The 15,766-nt window shown below is 37.5% G+C and overlaps 1 protein-coding gene across 1 annotated transcript in view; it reads right to left on the reverse strand.

Moving 5' to 3' along the window:
- SLC9A9 (solute carrier family 9 member A9) overlaps positions 1 to 15,766 on the reverse strand; it is a 164,962-nt gene that overhangs the window by 69,567 nt on the left and 79,629 nt on the right. Inside the window, 2 exon segments of the mRNA XM_071566866.1 lie at positions 3,255 to 3,366; positions 5,142 to 5,255. Of these exon segments, the coding sequence (XP_071422967.1) occupies positions 3,255 to 3,366; positions 5,142 to 5,255 (226 nt within the window).

A 15,766-nucleotide genomic window follows, 5' to 3' on the forward strand; every position in this document is an offset into this window, starting at 1 on the left:
TTCTGTAGGTAAATCTGGTGTTTTGGTTTGAACTGTAGTTTTCTGCTCTTTTCTTCCTTGTTTTCTATTTAGCTGATTTCTTTACATATCTATGTCTCTTGGAAAAATTCACATTGACACTTCCAACCTCCGTGTCTGTATGAGTGTGCAGATGTAAATGCCTGCACAACAGCTACCTCTACACTGGCATTCTTTTTTTTTTTAATTCTGCATTTGTACTCCTTCCTTTCAGACTCTACTGCTGCTGTGATGTCTTGTATTAACAGCAACCATCCCTGTAGCACTGTGTCCCATGAGCCTCTCTGTTGCTGATTTTTATGCTGTAGAGAAGAGGAAAGTAATAAAAAGTAAATAAAGATATTGGAAAAAGAGTGGAAGGTACAATAGTGAGATAGTGAACATGTGTGAAATAGTCCCCTCCTGGTCATGTTGCAGTGATGCCTCAGTACCAAACACATATTGCCATAAAGAAGTTCATCTGTATCCATTAATTTTTCTTCCTTTTTAATTTTATTAATAGCTAAAGGCATCATAGTAGGGTTTGAAGTTGAAATGAGGTGTTTTTCATGCAGCATAGACCACCAGTGAATGGTGATATCTCCCTTACAATTTAAGAATTTAAAACATTTCTTTTTCACTTGGGCAGACACTGCTGGACTGCTCACTTGAGCTGATTTTCAACTTAATTTGAGAAGCTCAAGCTTAATTATACAAGGACTAATCAAGTTTTCATTTACAATGGAATGTTATCAGGACTCATGATTAAACATAGTTGTAGAAGTGAATCCACCCTCTGTAATGTGTTGTTAGAGGAGTGGCAGAAGCAGATGAAGAACGTGATAAATCAAAATGCTACATAATCCACTTCCAAGCCTAACACTTCTACCATTTTTCAAATGTATTAATACTCTTTACAAATCAGGACTTAATGACTCAGTAGAATTTTTTGCAGAGTAAGTTACAATCAAATATTAATTGACAATGCACTTGCCTGACCTTAATTGCTTTTTCAGCAATTTTTCTCAGCAATCACCTTGGTGATTGTGGCAATAAAACTAACTAAAAACCCAGTAAATGTTTGATTTACTTGGTAGTGATAAGAGAGAAAACAAAATTATCCCCAAATTCATTGTTTTCTACACTTGAATGTGTGATGCTGTGGTGAGTGAAGCCCATTTCCCCCTGTGATTGATTCGAACCTGATGCTACAACAGAACAGTGAAGGTGGTAAAATACTGGCACATGTTGCCCAGAGGGGTGGTGGATGCCCCAACCCTGGAAACACTCAGGGTCAGATTGCATGGGGCTCTGAGCAACCTGATCTAGTAGAAGATGTCCCCGCTCATTGCAGAGGGTTGGATTAGACCTCCAAATGTCCCCTCCAACCCAAACTATTCTATGACTATTGCTACAGATTTTTCGTAGGTAATTCAAATTAAGTTTCTTGTGTACTTATATCAAAAACACTTCTGTCTGCTGGCAGTCATTGTTCTCTGTTTATCACCATATATATATGATCAGTTTATAGAACATAGGAATGTTGTTGGCAACTAAGCACAAATCTTGGTGGATCTTAAAAAGTGCAATTACCCAGAAGATCTGTGTATCCTAAGTGTTCTGTGAAGGGTGCAGCTGCTGGCAGTATGAGAGACAGTCAGGTTTTACTATTCTACTTGCAGATGATGCCATTTACTTTATTATAATGTTGTAAAGACATTTTTTCCTTCAAGAATAGCTAAAAATGACTTTTCTGAGAATTTTAACATTTCCATTTTAGACGTTTGCATTACCACTGTTTCAGTTCTCAGCTGCCAGACTGTCCTGGAAAGCTACTGTGTGAGTTCTCATGTTCACTCTTTGGCTGCCACCTGCTTTCTGCTCCTGTTCGGTGGAGAATAAAATTTGACTACAGAGAATGAGGACAGAAAAGTTAAAGAATAAGACACACTTCAGAAGCTTTTTAATTCTCTGCTTTAGCTGATGTGAAACAAAAGCCAAAATGAGCCCAGAAACTAGACAAGAAATGCTATGATGCTGTTTTTCATTCTCTTGCCTAGTTGACCCCCTGCTGTCTTTCCTAAAGTGATCTACATACACACGTTCCCAGCCAACAGTGGCAGGTGGGCAGGTGGTTTGAAAGGCAGTTCCCACTGGATGTGTCATCATCTCTCACTACAGTCTTACTGGTATTACCTGCCATTTTCAGTGGCAGCTTTTAGCAGAAGGATTGAATGGATACAGAAATGAACTACTGTGTTGCTCTCTGGAGAGCTGGAATTACAGAGGCACAAATGAGGCCCCCCGATGTGGAGTACTCCTGAGGAGGAAGCTTGAAATGTGGCTCATTGTATTTCACTTGTTATCTGGCTAAATGGGTTGCTGTGCGTCAAGGCTGTCAATCAAGAACTTTTATCCATAAGAATTTCAAATAGATTTTTATATAAAGAGCAGGAAAATGAACTGACAAAAGTGCTGGGTTTCTAATTTTAGAAAATTATGTCATAAAAGGCTTTAGGGGATCTGTGTTTCTGTCTTTTACTGAACAAATATTCTTAACTTGTAAGTTAGTTTTTCCTAACTAGCATCAGAAAGTCAAGTGGAGTTATTTCTAGCTTGTACAAGTCAGAAAATGCAGAATCCAGATGAGATTTTAGCTGTTCTGGGGATGATGTACAAATCAGAGTAGAACATGACTCCCTCTTCTGGATTTTAATTTTTTTTTATTATTCTACAATCTTAACAAATCAATAAAATCAATTATCAAGTTGGAATACATATGAAAAGGTCTATGGAATTAACCTCTTCTAGTCTGATGTTTCAAAGTAGAACTGTTCTTGAAGTTAAAGGAATCGCCAAAGGCCATGTCTGATTTGGGCGTGGATACTCACACTGTCCAAGTGAGATATCTATTGCCTCGTATGTAAGCACACTGTCAGGGATACTCCAGGTGCCTCTGAAACCACACAGCACAGAAATGTGGTTTGCCCAAATTGCCATCAAAGTGTAGACAGATGGGGGACAATGGTTTGAAAGACCTTCCTGGGTGGTGGCTTTCCAAAAAGTTAATTAAAATAGGTTGAGAGCACAGGGAAGTTGATGAGAATGCATCCATTTGCTTTGGTAGCTTTGAAGAGACAACTCTGAATTTTAAGATAATTAATTGTTAGCAAAAAATATGTTTTTTTTCTAGTGATAGATGACTATTTTTGTCATTTGTTAAATGTGGACAGGAAAAATACCAAAATAGCTCTTACCTGAAAACATCATCATGTGCTGAAAGTTCCTGGGAATCTTTTGTTTTCAACCCAAATTCAAAAGGAAAGAAAGTGGGTATATGTTGCAAGCTCTTGCTACAAAAGCTGCCACCTAAAAGGTAAGATGTTGAGGAAAATAGTGGAGGAATCAATATTTCTCTAAAGTTATTTTTGAAGTGTAATTAAAATTAATGTGATATTATCTTCCATCATGTTTTTTATGTCATGTCCTTCTTCCAATAAAACTGTGCAGTGGCAGAGATTTGCCTTCCCCAGACATGCTGCTTTTATGCTCAACATAATATATCCCACTTCAATCACTCTACTTCTACTCACCACATTTGTGTCATATGTGACTTCATCTTGAGCCCTTCAGTAAAATGCCCATCATCAATTGCAGAGATGGCATTATCTCCTTGAGCAGCAATTTGCAATGAATTAATGTGCTTTTGGACCTGATTATTACTTCCTTATTTCCTCATGGTTCATATTGTCCTTGCATGTTCTGCTTTTTTTCTTTTTTGAGAAGGTTCTTCAAATGAAGTTCTTTATTACTCTTCCATGAAACCATCACAAAAGTTACCTTCATTAGAAACATGAGGCTGTATCAGATTTAGAAGAAGGCACTCAAGAGTTTCTCATACGTGCTTTTAGCATATTCTGCCCTCCCCTTTTGTGTGACTCTTCGGGCGCAGTTCTGGCCCCCCCAGCCTGAGACGCACTGTGGGCAGTAGCACAGATGAAGCTCTTGAGTGGGGATGTCTGTGTGAATCACATCAGCTGGGCCAAGAGCTGCCAAAGGGTCCTCTGGGCTTGGAAGAAGCTGCATCAGCAGCGGTGGCTCACACGCCCTGTGCCCAGCTGGCCCTGCTGTGTGGTCTGTTGGCTCTGAGAGGGTCAGATCCCTGCACTGCTCTGCAGCACAGCCCCACAGGAGTGCTGAGCGCTGCTCCCACACCCAGCTGACTTCCCGTGCACAGCTGCCTTCCCATGCCAGCAGTGCAGGACACAGTGTGGTACTGCCTTGCTGGGGGGTGGTGCAATGGGCCCTTGGGGTCATCCAACTCAACCTGCAGCCAAGGGAGCTCTGATGCCGTTCTTGTTATTTGCTTAGAAATTACATATAAAAATTACTGTAGGAAAGAGTATGATCCCAACTTTCAAAGCTATTACAGTTCATCAAAAAGTGACAAGCAAAGGGCTGCTGCTGTGAGCCAAAAAAATCATTGTATAAATTGTCAATGTGAAAAAAATCTATACTGCTGTACAAGTAAGCCACAGATTTGTTGAGAAACCACAGCAGAGTTAAAGATACAGACTTTTTCTTACCAATCTCTTGGGTATAAATAAATCCATGTACTCTAGGGATATCAAATATAGACAAGGAAAAGCTTGAGCAAAGGCTTGTTTTTAAGGACTTAATATTTAAGTAGTTTTAGGGAAGTCCTGCTTATGGCACACATCTGTCTGGGGGCAGTTCTGCAGTTTGTGGGTCTACACTGTCTCCAGATAGGCAAGAAGATGATGTGTGCCTGGACTTGTCCCACAGATGTGTCCCAACACTCATCCTGAAACTCATCGCAATTTCCCACCTGCTTGTAAATCGGTGGAAAGATTTCCTCAGCTGGTTTAAAGCTTCTTGCCTTGTAGCAGATGAGCAAAACTGTCCAAAGAACATGTACTAGTGTGCCCTGAGGCAGTTATTCAGATGTGGGTAATACAGATCAATGCCCCTGGACTTCACAAAAAATTGATTTTTAGTATGCAAGGAACTGACTGGTTTGCTTGTTGACTTTTTTTTTTCCATGTAGAACATACATTCTTTTTATATATATAGATGTATACACACATGTACATAGATACATACTTCTCGAAGGCAAAGGATACAAATGCACCAAATATAAAAAGAGGATTGAAGATGTGATTTTGAAATGTAAATAGTGCGAGTCCCATGTAACATAAGATGACATTCTCAGCCAAAATATTCATGAACTCGAACAACTTAAATGAGAGAGAGAGAGAAAGAACATAATTAGGACTCATATCTGTAACAAACTACTGATTATCCCAGGTTCCCTTGGAATACAGAACTGCTTAGATGAAAGGAACAGAAACTGCTGCTATTTCAAGGGTGGAGTTTAAAATCACCTAATTTGCTGTACAGTGTACAGGCTGTCTTTTAACTTTAAAAATCATGGTTGCTTGCATGTTTTTCTCTGATTCATGTACAAAACCTTGACATAGAAAATGATAAAATACATAAATAGCAAGTAAGTTATAAAAGCTTAAGTACAAACTGCAAGGAAGCTGAGGGAATTTAGCCTTCCTCATGCTTAGAGAGGTGAGCCTGGGAAATGGCTTCTGGTTACAAAAGTGGCTGTAAATAATCCACTCCTGAGTATGGGTATAATAATGCCAAGAGAAAAAAAAAGATTTCCTAAGTGGACTTTTAAGAACCTGTGCACTTAAAATGTAATATAGTCTTACTACCATGAATATTATCCTGCAGAAGGAAACTTTTATTGCACTGTATGGACACCAATATCAATACTTATTTCAAACTAAGCTCTTTAAGATATAATTTAAAGGTATTATAAAATAAGCTTAAAATACATGATTAGGGTAGAATTTCTTCTGTGAAAAAACAAGCAATGCAAAAATACTCTTTTGCCCTGAGGGGATGTCCTTGATTGCTTTTGCAGTTGACTATATAAAAGCTAATGAAAATAAATTTTGCTATTTATCCACATCTGGAAAAAATTGCTGTCAAAAGAGGAAGGCTTTTCACTTCTGAAGTCACTTTTTGCTAACAAATGCTGATGCAGAGTTAGTACTGAAGTTTGCAAGTCTGTCTACAACATCACTATCCAGAATGTTACTATGGAGATGTTGATTCATGCTCAGTGGGCTTATGTATTTTTTGTAATATATTTGTGCTTCCAAATATAAATATCCAATAACAGTCACTAAGATTTAACAAAGGAAAAATGAGAGTTGTCATAATCATTAGAACAAATGTTTGAGGCAAAATGGCATAAAACCCATTAGTGTGTGGGAAGATATTTTGGACCTCATGGCAGCACCATCAATTATCCCAGGCCCACATTCCACAGGCCCCATTTTGTGCTGTAATACTGAACAACATGAAAAGAAACGCAAAAATTATTTCCAGGTTAGCAGTCTTAAATTATTTCAATTCAATTCAAGTGAGAGGAACTAGTTGTCAAAAAATATTGTGGGATCTTGCGACCCTTAGAAATGATAAATCCTTGCATTTCCTTGTATTTCCATTTGGGAGCAAACATGAGCCCATGTCTTTGTGGGAATGTCACCTGTTGCATTATTTGAAGCATTAGACAAATGTATCAGCAGTGCCATGACAGGTTCCCCATACCTGTAAAATAGCTATTTGTGTATCTATGAAAACCTTTTTAGGGAAGGGTACTCTGGCTAAGAAGAGCCACAACTGCATCCTTTAGTTTTTGGGATAAGATAAAGATACTCCAGAGGTTTTAAAGCTGAATGATACTTCATTCTTAATTTACAAAATCTCATTCAAGACCAAAAAAAATGCAAAGTAGATCTACTATTGATGTGTTTTATAAACACAATTTCTGAAACTACATTTTATTTCCTGTATCCTCCAAACTTCTGTTAACATACCGTTCTTTTGGAGGAAAACAGATTTTTGCTGTATCATTGCTTTCCTTCTATCCATTTTCTCAATCTTTAACAGTAAATTCAAGCTTTTACTCTCGCCTGAAGTGCTTTCATGTCGCGGCTGATTTTAACCTTCTCACCCCTTGTTTCCCAGTGATCAGATCATGGTGCAGCCTTTGTGGATTTCTCATGAATCCACTTTAGTGCATCTTTTACATTCCTCTATAACTTCACCTCCTTCTTCTGACTACGTACATCCTATTTCTTGCTACTTCAAACCTCCAGGTTCACTTCAGTAAACAGTCCTTAAAGAGAAAGCCCCCCTCATTCCCGACCAGGTGTTTCCCCTGCCCAAGAGCAGGACATTGTTCCTTTGCTCTTTGGGTGATGTGTCCTGTCCCTCCAGCACAGGCCTGTTGGTTCCTTGGCTGCTGTTCACAGTGTGTGTGACACTTTGGAGCCACACCATCTTTGTCAGATGCAGCCAGTGCTGTCATTGTATTGCTGGACATCAATTAATTTCTTGCAAGAGCAAGCACAATCCAAATCCCCTTTTTCCCTCTGTGGTCTTTTTCCTTTCCTTCCTTGCCTTTCCTTGCCTTGCTTTACCTTTTTGTGATTTTTTTTTTGTGTTTGCTGAACTGTGCTGCTTATTTTTTTTCCTCTCTTATCTCTAGTTTCTTCATATTTTGATCTTCTACTATCAGAGCACTGCCTGCTTGCTAGAAGATTAAATCCAGACTACTTTTCTCCTTTTGTGTAGCAAAAATCCAGGTGCTATTTCAATAGCTCATTTAGAGCAGGTGGGGCTCCCTCCTTTTTCAGGCACAGCTATGATATGATCTCTCGTGAAAGATTCATCTCCTTAGAATGGTAAAACTATCTCGTTATCTTCATTCAGATTGTTCTGTGTTCCCCACATAGTTTGCTCTCTCTTTTTAAAAGTGTATCACTCACTCATAGGCCACATTTATTCACTGAGTGCAACTGAGTCAAATTTCTCACAGCGAATTAACAAAAAAACCAACAACCCCAAAACAGCCTACAAAAACTAACCCCAAACAAAACCCTCAACTGCTTCAGAACTAGTTATTGTCATCACGTAAGTGATATCTGCATGGCTTTTGCTGGAACAGCATGCTTACAGATAGGACATAAAACTTACCTACTCTCCTCATGACTTCACTTTTATTCCTAAATTTAAGCATAGTATTTTATTTAGTGTTCAGCTTCTGTGTTTTGTACAACAGTAATACAGAGCCAATGGAGATATTGTTTACCACTTAACTGCCAGTGCTGTGCAGCTCAAATCCCTCCAGAACAAACCAATTGATCTAAAGAGATCTTCTGAAAACCATGTTCAGCAACACCTTCCACAGGAGCATTTCCCCAAATGATCATTACTTTCACTTGAATGTTTCTATCACTATTTTAAAGATGAGATGTCAAGACCTTTTGACGAGAAGCAGAAAAATGGGAGGAATAGGCTTTCAATGGGAATTTAAAATTTCCTGGTCACCCAAGGAGTTGTACACTACACAGTGGCCTCTGAACAATGTCCTTTTTTGTCTGAGTAGCCATGGGCCAGGTCCATGTTATGGTCCACGGTCTGCCTAAATGCTTAAAAATGTTCTTTATTTTGAATATGTGTGCTTGCAAGTGGGATTACTTTAATGGGATGAAAAAGTTAGGATTTAAGTCCTAGATATTGAGTCTTTAGAAGTGTTTGTCTGTAACCATAAACTCCCTTCCTTTGCCACACACACAGACAACTAACCTCTTTCTACTCTAAATGAAATCAGCATTAAAATGTTCATTTGCCACCATCAGTTTTCCCAAGGCTAACAGAAAATTATATTAAAAACCATTTTAATATACACAAAGTAGTAAGAAAATTTTTCAGCTAAACCCCCCTCATTTTTAATGTGACATTTTTATATCTCTACAAAGTCCATAGTTTTGCTTATACTTTTAAAGTAAGAGCTGTAATAAAAGACCAATGTCAACACATTCAAGAGTAGTGTATTAATTACAAAATTAGAATTAATCCAGACACCTGGTTTAGGTGTTTTTAGCTCAGTGAGTTACTGAAACCGGTATTTGCTTTGCTTTGGTAATTTTCTCTGTAAATGGTGGTTATTAGAAAAGATTTATAGTAAAACTGACATAATATTTATGTATTTAAAACACATAATTCGCTAAATATGCTTAGTTTTTCTATCACTCTCAGCCATTGTAAGGACTAAGAGGGATGTGCAAAAAAATTTGTTTTAAGTTGGGACATTCTTCTGGAAAGTGCCACTTGCAGTTCAGTTCTCACTGGCAGAGGAAGGAATCAATCCAGGCTGTTTGCACTTTAAGCCTTGCTGTAACCACTGAGTTTATCTTATATCGATGTTTTATTTTAAGTCAGGTGGAAAAAATTATCTGATATAGAAGCTGTTTTAGCTTTATCTTTTGAGCAAGATAAGGAAACCACCTTGTTTTCCTTCTCCTTCCTTCCCTCAACCCCCACAAAGTTCAAGCCAATTAGAGCAACAAGATATGGCAGAATGGCTTTTGCAGCTCCATTTATTTTATAGAACTACTTATATTTTCACTGAGTGTTAGAAAGATTATCTAGGTAAGTAATTAGTGCACCTGGAAGATGGGACACACTAAGTACCAAGCTCAGCTGCAATAAAAATAGAATTCTTTAAAGGATCATCAAAAGGAGAAAATGATCACAATCTATACCACAGTCCCCTTGTGGCTGGGGAGGTGGGAAATGTAAGATTTTTCAAATCCTAATATTTTAAAGATAATTTTTTATCTCAAGGGAATAAAGTTAGTATGACAGGACTGGGTAAAAGCAGAATTAGAAACAGCATTCTTTTCTCTGAAGGGAGCAACGTTGATGTGGGGGTATTGGGTAAAAGCTGAATTACATCCACTACTCCCTTCCAGCAAAACGTAGTGAATTTTCCTCACTGATGGCAATGCTGCATTTGTCCACTTGATTTAGTACTTGCTGAAGGAATGTCATCCACCTCCTGCACGTATCTGCAAGCCTTCTCTGGGGACAGTGATTTTGCTCTCAACATGGAGAAACACCACCTGTCCCAGGGGCACATCCTGCACTGAATATTCCTGCACCAAACATGGGGAGTTTCCATGGTCCAACAGCTGCTAGGAAGTTAGGATGAAAATTGATTATACTTTTAAAGAGAGATTGAAGGTGATAGAGAGCTATTAAAACCCCAAGCAGCCAATGTTAAGTGATGGTTTTAAAATTTATTATATTTGAATAATGCTATTTAATTAGAACAGAGCTATTAAAATGTTCCATGAAATCAAGGATATTGATAAATCAATAATTGATGAAAATTGCTTTTCCCTAACTGTTTTGAATTAAAATGCAGTTAGAATTTGAACTACTATAATTTTTCTGAGATTTTAGAGGCCTTTCTTATAGCCTAATTAGCTTTATTTAATTTTCTTTAGATTGGAGGTTTCAAAATTGTAAAAAGAAGGTTTGAACTTGAACATCGTACTTGAAATCTTATGCAGCTATAATGAATCTTCACAGCATAGAGATATAATGCTCGTTTCTGAATAACATGCTTAGATGAAAGAATCATCAAAAGTGACTCAAATTTGTGATAGAATATAAACTTGTTTATAGTGTTAATTTTGATATCCAAGCATATCTGACTCTAGACTTACGCAGCAGCAGAGAGAGATTCTTACAAGACCTTTAATGTCCTGGGGAAAAATTCTGGCCTTTTTTATCAGCAGGCTTTGCTACTGAATTAAATGAATTTCACCCCAACAGATTTATCGGAGGCACACAATAATTTTCCATTGCCTTACAGAGCTGGGAGGCTTAAGGGATTCACAAGGTTTGAGGAAGAATGGGGAAGGGAAAAGGAAAAAGAAATAGAGAAAGCAGTAGCACCAAGGGAAAGGAAAGGCCAACAATATTTTGCATTTCTGTAATATAGTTACTTTTTCTGGCATAATCTACCCACCAGCATCAAAGTTCAGCTTGGGAGAAGCTGGATGAACAACTGGCACAGAATACACTTCTGAGTAGCAACAGCAGAGAAAAAATGTTGGCCTCAGATATAAAGGCAAATCCTATTGCTAAAAATATTATTGGTCTTGAATGGCTTTTCTTGACAAAAGAAATTTAAACCAAAAATGTTGAAAATTAGGCAGCTAAGTTTGAATTTAACATTTAAATTAAATGCTGCCTTCAACAGAATTTGGATCTAGTTGGGTTTTTTTCGACATGGCTCAGTTTGTAAGAGAGAGAACCATTTTAGATCACTGTCTCCCTTTCCTGCAGCAAACCCCACTTTTGCTGTTTTACATCAGGCCATAAGTTGTACCTAAAAACCAGCTAATAATGACACCTGAATGGAAGGTACCACCAAAAGGGAGGGGATGGTGCTGTTGCTTCTACAGCTTGTCAGCTAAGTTGTTAATATTGTTATTAAGCAAAAGAGAGAAACAATTTGTGGTTCTGCCAAAGCAATTTTCAAGTAACAAAGGAGACATAGATGTGTTAAAACATGACTGTTCTAACCAAAGGAAAATTAGAATATTATTAATGCAATCTAGTTGTCTTCAAAATGGCAATGAACTAACAGATCTTTTGCATTTCTGCATTTATATTTGAATTAGAGCAACCACAGCTGATTTTTCAAAATTAAAAAATCAAGCTCATCTTTCCCTTTCACTCCTCTCAAGTGTTTGGATTTTTTTCTGTGACTTGCCACCACAGTCCTAACCTCTAGCAATCAGTTCAATTTATAAGGAGGAAAACTGCAATTTATTCCATTTCAATTTGCTGAGGGGAAATATATTCTAATACTAAATCTTGAAGTGTGTTATTAAAAACAAGTTTCTCTCCTTGGCAGATTTTGGGTGTTGGAAAGAAATTCAGTTAGTCTTTGACATATTAAGAACTAGAAACAAATATGAGGGCCTTTAACCTATCAGGAATTTAAAAAAAAAAGAATTCTTATGAAGCCTGTGGTGTCTTTTCTTCAGGGCCATAAGATTTCCTTTTCTCTGCAAATCTGACTACTACAGGACAAATACTTGCCCTCTTTGTATCTGTTCCACAGAAATAATATTGTAGCTTCTAGCTACCAATATTGATGTTTCCCTTTCAGTCTGTAAAAATAATTCTGAGGAAAAAAGCTGCAGAACAGTAAAATAGGAATAAATCTATTTTATCTTAAACCAGAAAGCAGTAGCAGTATTCTTATGAATATTCTTCTGATGACATGTTGTGTTTTTTTTTTCAGTACCTAATCCAAGATAAAGGAGTGTTTACTAAATAACCTCCACAGTCATTTGTTCAGGATTTTCCATATATATATACACTGTACAGTTTGTACGTAGAGCCTGGAGGGGAATGGACATAAAACGTTACCTCTTTCTTATGTAGGCAGAGCATCCTCACTCTGAGAATTGCTCTTGCTCTAAACAGTGTTGAATAGTATGAGACTCTGATGGTATTAAACTCCTTTTATTATTCTTAAAGACCTATTATTGATGTCTCAGCTTTGGCAGAATGCTACCCAATGGTAGTACTATCCTTGGGCAGTATTGTTTGCAATTACTCTGCAATTCGGTATCTGATGCAGGACACTGCTGTTCTTACATGTTTAGGGTGGGAATTTGGGGAATTCTTTTGTTTGATTCCTACAGTGATCTTTGAACAGCTTCCCTGCCTCCTGATGTAGGCTGCTATTCAAGAATTGATGATTCATTTGGACAAAAAGACTGAGAAAAGAGAATAGCAACTAAGATTTTGCATGGCACAGTTTTTTCCTGAGTACGAGAGTACATGACTTTTCTCACCTAGCATCCTTTACACTCAATGCAGTAATGTGGAGGGCAGGCTCTGTGGAGATGAGATGAATGAGACATAATGTGACTGCAATGAAACCAACAGAACAGAAGCTGTTGAACTGCTGGAGAAAGTATTGCAAAGATTTCCAGGGTTTTCTGGTCTACCAAATTACTTGTGGTCTCTTTGGCAATGTTTTACCAAAAAAAAAAAAAAACAACAAAAGAACACACAGTGAAATAAACAGAGTCTATTTTATGTAAAATTAAGTATCTGTAGTGAAAATAAAGTAATGTGCCTTAAAAGTACCTTCTATAAGAATCTGTGGGAAAGCAGAAGGTGGGTGAACCCACCTAGATTAGTGTGACTGAAGCAGAACTTAAAGTCAAGTCTTGAAATAGATGCTTGAACTAACATGCTCTTTCATTATTGTAGGTTAATGAAAGTAGATAGGTACCAAAAGGTGTGCAAAGACAAGGCACTTATTTGAATCCTAGTCATGATTTAGACATTTAATCTCAAAAATTTTGACAGAAGAGCTTTTTAGCCCTTAATTATGTGCACAGAAGGTACATGAGAAAGAGATGAGCCATAGTCAGCTGTTCAGTATTTCTTGCACTGTGCTGCCATTTGGTACAAATGTCCCTTTTGAAGGTACCAAATCCATTAATTGTGTAATGGAAACACAGCTGTGCAGTCACTAAAAAGACAGGATGTTGGCAAGGGCCTCAGACTACTATAATGTCTTATTTACATGTATTTATTTTCTTCATACAGCTTATTGTTTGAGAATTTTAGTGTTAGCTTCATACTTCTAAAAAGTTTGGACCAAAGCTTTTGTGCAGTTTTTTTAGCTGACAGGAAATTTTGCAGATGATCACCCTTGAAAGAGAACTGTGAAGAATCAGCAGCCATGCAAAGAGTGTGTAAATTAAAAAGAAGAAACATATAAAATTATTTCAGAATGCAAGCATGGATCTCTGTCAGCAGCAGTTTGGTAATGTCTGAAATCACACTAGAGCTCAGGTTCCTTAAGGTCTCCCTTTGACCCAGAGCTCTCTGGGCAGGGTAAAAGCATCACTGTTTAAAAATATATAAAGTAAAAAAGCAGCAGCTCCTGAACCCCACAGACTTCTTTGGGTGAGATTGGTCCACACTTGTGACAAAAAACTCTTGATGCTCTATGAGGATCCCAGTGTGGCCTCTCCAACCACTCCAGAAATAGCTGCCTTAATTGCATTTCCAAGCACAGTGTCCTGGCAGGAAAGCAATTATGAACACAGTGACACATACTCATGCAAGTGTAAGGCAACACAGGGCTATAATTAAGGAATCTATTACTAATACCCTCAACATTAAAAGCTATCTAAACCTGCACTGAATAATTTTACTGCGCTCCAATTTAGCAGTATAATGTACTACGCATAGAAATACAAAACAGATCAAAACAGATAATTTTACCTAGAGATTCATTCCCTAATTGGAGAATTTATGGATAAATTTTGTACTAAAATAACCTAACTCAATAATGTGAATTGTGTTTCCAGGTTAGAGAAAATCATTACCATTAGGGCATGACTATATTTTAAGTAAGAGACTGAGTGTTTTGAGTTCTTTTATCATTATCATTATATTTAGAACTTGTTCATTTATAGCATAAGCCAAATCTCATTAAAGCCAAGAGGCTTTGGTTCATTATATAAAACTCTACTTAATTAGTTTACCTATGAAAATTTAAGAAAGACTTAAGTGAAGAATCCTACATTTATTTTTTTTATCTACGTCACAAATTCTCCGATGAGAGAGTTGGGACTAACTACATGTTTAAGGGAATTGTGATTGTCAGCTTTTACAAAACACAAGACTGTGTAAGATATGTTTAAAACTAAAGGTAACCACATACCCTCTGTGGATGGCATGTTCAACTGTGCCCCTCTCTGTTTCACCACCACATGCTGATTATGTGAGAATAGGTTTACACCCCAGGACTAGATTGGTTTTTCCACAGTTGCAGTGATGAGGAGGGTGGCAATAATTAGGAAGGGCCTTGGTTTGAGAGTCTACAGGCTTGGAGAGAGTTCTCTTCACAAAACTAGATGAGCTTTACATCAGTGGGGTATGAGGCTGGGAGTTTGCATGGATGCCACTAAGGACAAGTGCTCACTACCCACAGTAGGGAGAAATGTTTCTGAGGTCACTCTTCAAATCCCTTGAGAGAAGATCAAGAAAGACAAAATAACATGATCAGCATATTTATATGAAGCAGTTTGGGATTCTGCAGTAACTTACATAGCCCCATGCAGTTTGACTCCACTGCACAGATGAAGACATATGAGAGTCTCATTTGTGATTCAGGGCACCTTTCAAAGAAACTACAGCATGTGTCTCAGTTTGGAAGTTCATTACACATTTCTCCATATGCCAATGAGATTTTGGCCTATAGGTTATACTTCCAATTGGTATATGTTAGCTAACTGCTGGCATCTGCTACTGTGCTGTAATGAGTAAACTATAACCTTAACAATCTAAGATCTTTATTAATATTTAAAGAAAATGTTTAATGTTTAAACAGATTGTAAAAACTTTAATGAAGCCATTTGGAAACTAGTTTGCATATGGCATTATGTTCCTCAGCCTACCAGCATCAAAAATGACATCATTTTTCAACAAGATGAGCTTCTCTGTAGAAATACTGCTTTGCTGCAGTTCTGGGTTACTTCAGGCTATGAATTACATTTGAGCATGGGTATGTGCCAGTGCCTGTGCTTAAGCAAAATGAAAGAAAATGGGTTTTGATTTGTTTTTCAAAAGAATTTCTCTTCTTCATAGATCCAAAGTACTTTTTTCATTCAGAGGGCTGTGTGTGTAAGATACCAGAATATGATATTATAAAATGTTGATAACAAAGGGACATGTGCTTGATGGGAACTAATGAGACAGGAGCACATGTGCATATTCTCAGTTAAGGAATCACTAACACAGGTGTGGAAAACAGAGAAAAAAATGG

This window comes from Pithys albifrons, chromosome 11, assembly GCF_047495875.1.
Source record: "Pithys albifrons albifrons isolate INPA30051 chromosome 11, PitAlb_v1, whole genome shotgun sequence".
Classification (NCBI taxonomy): domain Eukaryota; kingdom Metazoa; phylum Chordata; class Aves; order Passeriformes; family Thamnophilidae; genus Pithys; species Pithys albifrons.